The sequence below is a fragment of the Sorex araneus genome, chromosome 10 (genome assembly GCF_027595985.1).
Source record: "Sorex araneus isolate mSorAra2 chromosome 10, mSorAra2.pri, whole genome shotgun sequence".
In the NCBI taxonomy this organism is placed as follows: domain Eukaryota; kingdom Metazoa; phylum Chordata; class Mammalia; order Eulipotyphla; family Soricidae; genus Sorex; species Sorex araneus.
In genome coordinates, this window is record NC_073311.1 from 10,716,178 (window position 1) to 10,726,254 (window position 10,077).

General features: G+C 35.8%; 1 protein-coding gene across 1 annotated transcript; it reads right to left on the bottom strand.

Moving 5' to 3' along the window:
- Positions 1 to 751: 751 nt before the first annotated feature.
- On the bottom strand, positions 752 to 4,916 carry IFNG (interferon gamma). The gene is made up of 4 exons (XM_004602800.2): positions 4,803 to 4,916; positions 3,596 to 3,664; positions 3,320 to 3,502; positions 752 to 889 (listed from the first exon to the last, which is right to left on the bottom strand). Exons 1-4 carry the CDS (start codon positions 4,914 to 4,916, stop codon positions 752 to 754), a joined length of 504 nt encoding a protein of 167 aa, XP_004602857.2.
- Between the last annotated feature and the right edge of the window lie 5,161 nt (positions 4,917 to 10,077).

A 10,077-nucleotide genomic window follows, 5' to 3' on the forward strand; every position in this document is an offset into this window, starting at 1 on the left:
GGAAAGATAACTGAATAGCTATTGAGAAGCTCACATTTAACAGAGCTTAATCTAATTCAAAGATTTCCAAAGTTCAACATGATTTGTTTCTACTAACTTACAGGATCTATAGTGAAGACTCCAGTCTTCACTAAGAAAAAATCAGACACAATATAGTTATGAGATTATACTTTATTTATATATATTAGCAAATTAAATATACAAATTATTTTCTTTGGGAACAGTCACAATAGTTATATTCAATTATAATAGCCATATTTTAGAATAGTCATATTCTAAATCACCATGTTTTTATCAAATGAGATGCCATGCATTTATCCGCAGACAGGGAATATCACCTGACATCAAGTGGTATCTGACATGCCACTAAGGGGCTCAGAATGCAGAGATGTTCTCCAATAGGGCAGCTGGAACACCGCATGACATATTTAAGTGTTCATTGTCTTATCAGTGAAAGAAATAAACAAACCCCCAAGATACAGTTAGTTGCCTAGATGGTCCCTAAGATAAAATCTTATAATCACATATTCTCATTTTCATAGTCAGAAAAAAAGAGGATAAAGTGAAATAGTCACAGGTTACAGGAGTCATAAATAATATATATTAATAGATACTCATTTATTATATAAAATTGTTACAAATACTTTTTGATTGATGCATCTTAAGATATATTCCCCATATAAATAATGTAAAATATTAAATATTAATAAATAGATTTGAACTTTAAAATTTAAATATTGAAGTAGGGTCATCAGTATTTTGATGCTCTTCGGCCTCGAAACTGACTTTGACTTCTTTTTCGCTTCCTTTGGGCCAATATTGGTGACAGATCACTTATCACGTTGAAGAGCTCATTTATGGCTTTCTTCTGGACCTTTATGTCATTCACCTGTTGAAAAAAAGCAGAAAATTTTATCCCAGGAATCTAAATAATCAGAATTTATGAATTAGCTGCTGCCATCATGGTCCCTAATAATGGAAGTACTGCTTAAAATAATTTTCACTAGCATAATAATACCTTAATAAGAAATGATGGTTTCTTTAATTATACTTTGCTCTTAGTCTCAAATGAGTTATTATTAGTCAATGATTCTCAAGTTTGGTGTGCAATAGGATAACCGGAAGACCTAATGAGGAAACCAGGAACCCAGGTGTTTCAGCTCAGAGAAAATCTGAGCTTTTATGTGGTCACTAAGCATCTCTCCTGTGGGGACAAACCACCAAAGTTTGGAAACCACTGATGCACCTCTAGGGTTTTGTCAACACCAGTTGTTGACAAACTTAACAGTTGTAGCAAATTTTCCTGAACCCTGTCTTTTATTCCCCAAAGTTAAACAATTTCCTCACTCTAGCCAGTGGAATCATTTAAATTCATGCTTAATAGAACAAACAGCATATCCTCTATAATCTTTGTAGTGCTGGAAGCACTGCTTCCACCTTATCCCATTTAGAGAATGTTGAGGAGGTAACCTAGACTGCAGGATGAATGATTAAAAGGCATAGCATTCTCATAAAAGCATTCTCATCAAACGTGAGCAAGAGAACAATGGCTGACTCAAGTTTGCACACCACAAAGCAGGAGAAATAGAATGGAATAAATAGAGTTTTTCAAGGACAAATTACAGCAGATTAGAAAAAACTTCTACAGAAGCATTGAAGAATGGAATCAACTGAGCTTTTCAAGTTCTGTCATAAAAAGTTTCTACCGGATATGAGTTTCCCAGTGACAAATTTTACTTTCCAGTGTCTGAAGTTCCACTGAGAAACTCAGATCCTCACCCAGGATTGAAAAGCAAATCAGGGGCATCACTGAATTGGAACAAACGCTTTTTATTTCAGTTCCTATGCTGTGGCCCGAGGAGATTCACTAAACATTGGGAAACTCCATCGAAAGTAGCAGTCATATAATTTTCTGAGCTTTTGCACTATTGATTATACTAGAGATGAGAGAAATTCTCAAAAATAAGCATGTATTTTAGCTTCTATGGGGCTTATACAAGAGGAATGAGAGACAGACTCTTTATGTAGGAAGAGTAGGGCACAGATCTTCAGAGCATAGGTCACACAGAATTCCCTTTTCAAGAACGGTAAGTAATGGGTAAACAAGCATCAGGACTTTAGTTATATTGGTGATGTGGGAGAGTGATACAGTGATCTATCCAAAACGCAGACTCAACAAGACTGAAAATATGAGGTCTAAGCTTCAACCACTGAAACTTCATAATGTGCCCATCAAGTTGACAGGTGACAATGGGACAGAAGTTGGGGTGGACTGGGAATATGGGCACACTGGTATAGGGAAGGTGACACTGTTGGGGGGATTGGTGTTGAAATACTATATACCTAAAACTCAACTAATAACTTTGTAAATCATAGTACTTTAATTTTAAAAATTTAGGAAAATGAAGTGAACTCCCTTATTACCTAAACCTATTTATATTCAAGCCAAAGCCAGAGGTATCTGAAAACTTTGTCTCCAGGGCACAACCTGGGGGTCAGGGGGGCATTTGTCTTTATGTTTCATAATTAGCTTTGAAGATTTCAGCTTCTGAAAGTCAGAACTTAAAGAATTAAGAGAGTTTCATGAGAAAATGTTGAAGGCTTAAGGACTTCTATAGCCAATTTGGTCTAGTATACAAAGTTGGTAGGACCATTCTCTCATGACATACATTCTCCCTATTTTTTTTTTTGCTAAAAACAAATGCCTTTGACCTACTTGAGCTACCCAATGAAAGGATAGTCAGAGCGAAGCAAAGAGATGGCCCTGTTGCCACTTAGATGCCCATAGTTTTTGCCATCTCGTTTTCAAAGCTATGCAAAGAAGCTAAAGCAAAGGACACAAGAGTTGTAAGGAGTCCTACAGCCTTCTTTCAAAATGAAGAAGCTGAACCCCAACCACACCTGTGCTTTCATCAGCGGTGTCACTGCGACTTGGTGGCCAAATTGGGAGGACTACAAATCTCCCCACCTCCACTGTTCTTTCCATCAAGACAGCCTTTCACCCAGAGCACGAGCATTTCCATCACACTAGGTGCAATGAGAGAACTGCTTCTCAAAGCCGCCCTCAATTTCCGCACTACTTTTTCCTCACTTCCTCATCCATACTCCTGTCTTTGTGAAATTCTCAGTCACAATGCTTCTCGAATCACAAATTTAAAGGATTCCATATTGACTTTTTAAAGTCACCCAAGCATGAACAGAATTAGTAGAGTGAATTTTGTTTGTGGTACATTTCAGATAGCTTTAAAAACTTTGCTCAGAAGCTGATCTCCACTTCCTGGCAAAGAAACCAAAGAAAGAACTGAAAACACTCCCTCACCTGAATTCCCATCAGCTTTTCAAAGTCCTCCAATTTCTCCTTGCTTTTATTGAAGAATATTTCAAACAAGTCTTCCTTGATGATATTCAGGCTTCTCTGAACAGTCGTGTTGCTTGCAACGTTCTCAAAGAGTTTGAAGTAGAAGGAGATAATCTGGCTTTGCATTATTTTTTTGTCACTTTCCTTGGGAGAAAAGAAAGCAGAGAGATTCATGGCAAATTGTCCAACAGAATATAAGCAGACAAAAAAACAGTCAAATAGTAACGTTCAGTTTACCTTGTTCCACTTCTTCAGAATATTCAAGAAAAGAGGCCCATTATCTGATACATCTGAATAATTTGCACTCTGTTTTAAAAAAAGGTTACAATTAATTCATTAATTTTCCTTAAAATATGATGCAAGTTTTATTGAACTCAGATTCTGATACTCTTTCAACCCTTCCATTTAGTTGTAACAGTATTTCCAAAAAGTCTGATATTGGATATCACCAGAGACTTTTAGCTTGCTTGTTTTCTAGTATAATCCTTAAATTATAGTTACAAGTGAACCCATCATGGCTGATGATATTTCAGTTGCCTCAAATAACTATATTAAGGAAAAGGAACATATTTACTAAGCCAAGTTTAAAATAAATCAGTAGTCAGGCCTCTATAAAATACTGCCCCCTAATGGTGTAACATCTATCAGTGCCATCATGTTTGGTGTGACATCAGCTTTAATTAGATGTGTGTCTGTGTGATTTAGTTTGATCTATGAGAATAAAATTACTTGTGAACTTGCAAACAACTATCATTACGGTAACTAAATTTGGGACAAATAATAGAATATTTTGTCAAGCTAATTAAATTTTTTTTAATGTACGTAATCAGAAACTGAAATATAAAACACCTTTGAGAATCTCAGCAAGTGACTGAGTTCTAGAATAATTAAGAAATAAAGAAGGGGCAGTATAATTCCAAAACTATGTATTTTGCGCAATAAAAAGAATACCTTTTTTTTAGTAATAAAAAGAAAAATAAAAAATAATTTTAAAAACCCTGACTTTTTGAAATTAGTTTTTAAGAACTCTTTGCAACTCATTATTTAAAATTACCATTTTAGTGCTAATCTTGATCTCTTACTGTCACCATTGTAGTAAAGTGAATAACCAGAAACTAATTGCTAGTCAATTTTTTCAATTGCTTTCTGACATCACAATTCAATGAACTTTTGCCTCAAAATTACTAACTTCTTTATGCTTTTTACCCATATTCTGCCCATTCTTTGCATCAGTCAGGAACTTCCCACAAGTCTCTATAATACATTGAGTGGAGGGTTAAAGCAATACCCACCATTAAGTCAAAATCTTATCCAGTCAGTAAACAAAACAACACAAAGTTTTCTCAAGATGACTGTAAAAATGAGAATCTATCACAGATACAATTCCAAGTCAACATTCAGTCATTACAACTTCAAGAAAGTACTATTAAAATAGAATACTTACAAAATGTTTCTTTAGGTTTTCTGTTTCATTTAAAAGTCTGGTACCTATATCACTGAGAGGAGTACCCAAAATGACGCAAAACTGCAAAGCTAAGATAAAGCCTGTGTAATTCATTGTTTCAGAGAGAGAAAGAGATAGACGGGGCAAAGAGAGATAGAGTAAGGACAAGGTAGTTAAAATCAGTAGATCTCAAAATCTATAGTAAGATGATCAGGTCCAAAGGACTTAACCGATCTTTCTTTTCTAATAGCTGATCTACAGATGATCAGGAAAATATGCTGCGACTCTTTTTGTCACTCGTATTTATACTTAGCTGAAGTCTGATTAGGATTACGTATTTTCACAGGTTTTTAAAAATGAGATGGTGTCAGATAGGAAGAGATGCTGGTTAGTATTAATAACTATGGTTTTGTGGCATTTTGGTGTTATAGTTAAGAATTTCCTTTCAAGTCTTTGGGCATTTTGACATGAGACAGACCCATTTTGCCCACCTGTGCCATTCTTGCGGGATCCTTTGAAAGCACTTTTACTTCACACCATTCAGGAATTGGAAATATTTTTGCATCTCCTCTTTTTGCTCTTGTGAAATATTGACTCCTCGTCTACAAAGTGTGTATAACATTTGAGGTTGAGAGTAAGTAAAAAAAGAAATTTCTAGGGACTGTCAAATCTTTACAAAGGGGGTTCCTTTTCAAATTTTTCTTGCAAATGACCAGAAAGTAAGAAAAAAATTTTGGTGAAATTATCACTCTGGTAACTAAGTTCTTCATCAAAGTGTCAATGAAATATCAACCACAACTGTAAGGTTTCTCTGGACTAACACTGCCTACTAGAAAAATTATACATGTCAAATGGATTAATTTGAATTTCTTATTAGCTTCATGAAAAAAATTAAAATAAACAGTTAATTTTTAGGCATCCTGCATTTAATTCAATAATATATTAAGTATCTGTGTGTATCAATACACAAAATTATTAATAAAACATTTATATTCTGTTTGTGTTTTAAATTTAGGGTCTAAAATCTTGATCCTAGATTTTATAGCCATTATTGCATCTTGGGTCTCAATTTGGGGGATTTCTGAGACTCAATAGTAATATGCAAATAAGAACTATCATTGTATATTGAACTATACAGCTCTAGTTGATCAATTGTTGCAAATAATCCCTAATAATAGGTGTCTTTTTAAATATTTTTCTTTCAAGTACAATAGAATTGTTCCTTCTGCCTTTTACTTTTACTTACAAAATAGGATATTTTAGATGATGCAGAAGTCCCTCTACTCTTTGTTCCATCCACTTTGCATTTCATCCTGCACTGTATGTACTAGTATACCATATAGTGTTTATGGATACAGACTTGAATTCTGGCTCCATTATTCAATTACATGATTTTGAGCAAATGGCTTAATTCTTCTATGACTCAAATTTTTTATTTGTTTATTTTGCTTGGTGTCCCTCCAAGTGGTGCTCAGGGTTCCCAGGGGGCTACTTATGGGATATTCAAAGGTTACAGTGATTCTTGGACATGTGGTACTGTAGATTACCCAGGCCATCTTGGCTGTGCTTATTGTACTGTATTTTGGTCCCATATGAGTCAGTTTTATTATCTTTAAAATATGCCTATGTGTGTGCATTATATATACATACACACATATATATACACATACATATACATATATATACACATGCATATATATGTATATAGCTATACACACATACATAAACTCACATTTATATATAGTGTTCATTTATTTTATTGGTTTGGGCCTGGGTTTTTGTGCTACACCCAGTAATGCCCAGGACGTACCCCAGTGCATTCAGGACCACTACTGGTGAGGTTCAGGAGGACCAGGTGAGGTACTAGGGATCTAACCAAGGTAGACTGTGTCCAAGACAAGTGTCTTACCTAATTGCACCAACCCCTGTATACATTGGTTTACAGACGTCATGTCCAGTGGTGTTCAGGTCTTACTCTGTGCTCAGGATCACTTCTGACAGTGTTTAGGGGGACTATATAAAGGAGACTAAGATATAACCTGAGTCATCAGCACACAACACAAATGCCATACATAACGTTCTCTTTAGCCCTAAAATGGGTCTCTATATTCTTATCTCATTCTAAGTTTCATTTGAAAATTAGTATATACAATATGTATAAAGTGCTAAGAATTTTGCCTGACATGCAGTTATCTGTTATTATTTTTGTCATGACAAGTCATTTCTAAAAAAAAACACACAGAAAGAATGTCCATTGGTCCTATCCACCATATAAAACAGTATGGAGAATGCTCAAAATATTAAATTAAATTTACTATTTGATCCAGTAATTACACTCCAAGTTATCTATCCAAAAATCACAGACAAACTAGTTCAAAAAGATATAAATGCATTTTATCACTACTTACTATTATCAAGCTGTGGACACAATTCAAATTCCAAGGCAAATGAGTGGATAAAGAAACTATGGTATGGACACAATAATGGACTTATAAACTTTTAAAATAAAGTTAAATCTTGCCCTTTGTGACAACATGGATGCGACTGGAGGGATATTAACTTATATATTAACTTATATATCACAAATATTTGATGATATCACTCATGTATGGGACATAGAGAAACAAAGCACACAACCAAGGGAGACAAACCCAAGAATTCAGACTTCAGACTTGTGATTACTATTGTGAAAAAGTTGAATCAAAGAGAATAGGTGTCCAGAGGACTGAGAGACAGAAATACTGGTACTTAAGTTATAGCTGTGGTATGGTAACTTATCTTTGATGAAGCTTGGAATTGTACCTTTAAAACACAGTTATATATGCTATTATTATCTATAAAACTTATATATACTGCATCTGTGTTCATGCTGTTCATATGACTTTGACCTCTCCCCTCAGCTATGACCCTCAGAGTGGTACATCTGTCAAAATTCAGCTTAAATATTATCTCTAGGAGTTCTCCCAATATTACCCTTCTTAAAATTAATCTTACATGCCATAAACAGTCCTAGCACTTAATTAGTATTATTTATTTCTTGGGCTGGAGCGATAGTACAGTGGCTAGGGTGTTTACCTTGCATGTGGCGGACCTGGTTTTGATTCCTCCATCCCTCTCAGAGAGCCCAGCAAGCTACCAAGTGTATCCCGCCCGCACAGCAGAGCCTGGCAAGCTACCTGTGGCATATTCAATATGTCAAAAACAGTAACAACAAGTCTCACAGTGGAGACATTACCATTGCCTGCTCAAGCAAATCGATGAACAACAGGATGACAGGATGACAGTGCTACAGTGCTATTTCTTGGCATTCAAGTCTCCCAATCACATATTAGCATTAGCTACTCAATAGTTTTCCCCATGTTTAATTGATCGTGTAGAAATAAAAATTATTCTGTTGCTTCTATCATAAGCTTCCTTTTTTACAGACATTGTATAATGGATATTTACCAATGGATAATTTAAATTTAAATGCTCAATAGAGGACATATCATGAAGCTCCCCACATCTCACATTCAAATTCTAATTCCTGTACTATCAATCCTAACCAGGAAGAAACTAGTTTTACTGTCAAGATTTATGATAAATGTTAGAAATATATATATAACTATATCTCTTAGTTAACTTTGCTTACTGGGACAATTCCACGCATTACTTTCACTATATCACTGTCATCCTATTGTTCATTTATTTGCTTGAGCAGGCACCAGTAACATCTCCATTCGTCCTAGCCCTGCGATTTTAGTAGCCTCTCCTTACTCGTCTTTTGCAATAATTGGAGGCTCTTTCAGGGTCAGAGGAATGAGACCTGTTATTGTTACTGTATTTGGCATATCGAATATGCCACTGGGAGCTTGTCAGGCTCTTCCATTCAGGCAGGATACTCTTGGTAGCTTGCTGGGCTCTCTGAGAAGGACAGAGAAAGTATATCAGAGAATACAAACAAGTATGTTAAAACCAAACACAGGTGTGCTGCTTTAGGCACATGTGGGCTAGACTATAAGATGTTGCACAGCCGCTTTTCCGCCATGAGCTTCCAGGAGCTTCATTTTATATAGTCTCTGGATCTTGGCCATTGATGGGATTACATGGCGTCAGGGGCAGTTTCTGGGTGTGACTGCCAAGCTACTGGAAAATGGGGGTCTGGGTGGAGGAGGCCCAGTCCTGATCCGAGCAGGCTTGGAGATCTCAGCCCTGGGTCACGCATGCCTGGGTTCCTCTGCCGGGTCCTTCATGTATGAGGCTCATCCAGGTGTGTGGAGAGGGTCCTTGAGCATGACTGTGGCTGGGCTCTGGAGGTTTTCGACTGCCAGGTTTTTGGCTTTGAGGGAGGGAAACTCAACCCACCCCTCTCTGAGGGGCCCCAGTGAAGAAAGCCTGGCGCGGGGTAGGAGAAACGCATTACTTTAAGTTAAAAAATGCAAGAAATCTTTTGGAAGAATGTTTTATCAAAGAGTAAACTAGATAAAGCACATCTGCAGGACCAAAATCTCAAGTTTAAAAGTTGGAAAGTGTGGAAATTATGCTATGTCCGCAAACCCCTGTGGTTGATCCTCAAGGGAATACAGCTCAGGCATCGAGCTTAAAGGGTGACAGAGTCTTAAGGAACCTTAATGAAATACTCGAGACATGCTCAAGTACACAGTGCCATCCAGGGAAACAATAAACAAAATCTGTTATAGGAAAGAATTTTCTCAATTTTAAGGAAAGAAATAAAATTTAATTCTTCCCATCTCTTGATATATCCTCTGAAATATACTATTGAATGAGAAGAATTGTGGGGTCTATCCCTGGAAATTACATATTGTCTGAATGTTAATTTAGACTGACTATTCAAAATTACAGACTTATACTAGAAATGTTTACAATAAGACAAAATATTCATGATTAGTAACTAATGGCCAATGTCCAAACTCTGCTAATTTTTAATGGTATGACCAAACCCAACGTAATGAAATTAGAGAGAATATCTGTGAGCTATCAACTCATTTATTAGTTTGTAAATGAAGAATCATCTAGTCACTTGTAGATGATCATCAAGAAAAACAATGCACTGTGCTAAAAATCTAATCAACTGTATAATGCAGTGCCAAACTTGTAACAGTGTATTGGAAAAATAAGTATTATTTATTATAATTAACACATTGTACTGCATTTGTTTTAGATGTATGATATAGAATCAAAGTCTTTGCCCTAATGTATCTGTTTTCCAAGTTGATGAATGTCCATTAAGATTTAGTTATGCCTACAACTATATTAGCTATGTGAATTCAAAGAA

Coding starts and splice junctions, on each gene's coding strand:
- IFNG (XM_004602800.2), bottom strand. CDS start 4,916: ATGAATTACACAGGCTTTATCTTAGCTTTGCAGTTTTGCGTCATTTTG. Junction 3,665..4,802: donor AAAACCTAAAGAAACATTTT/GTAAGTATTCTA, acceptor TTTTTAAAACAG/AGTGCAAATTATTCAGATGT. Junction 3,503..3,595: donor TTCTGAAGAAGTGGAACAAG/GTAAACTGAACG, acceptor TTTTCTCCCAAG/GAAAGTGACAAAAAAATAAT.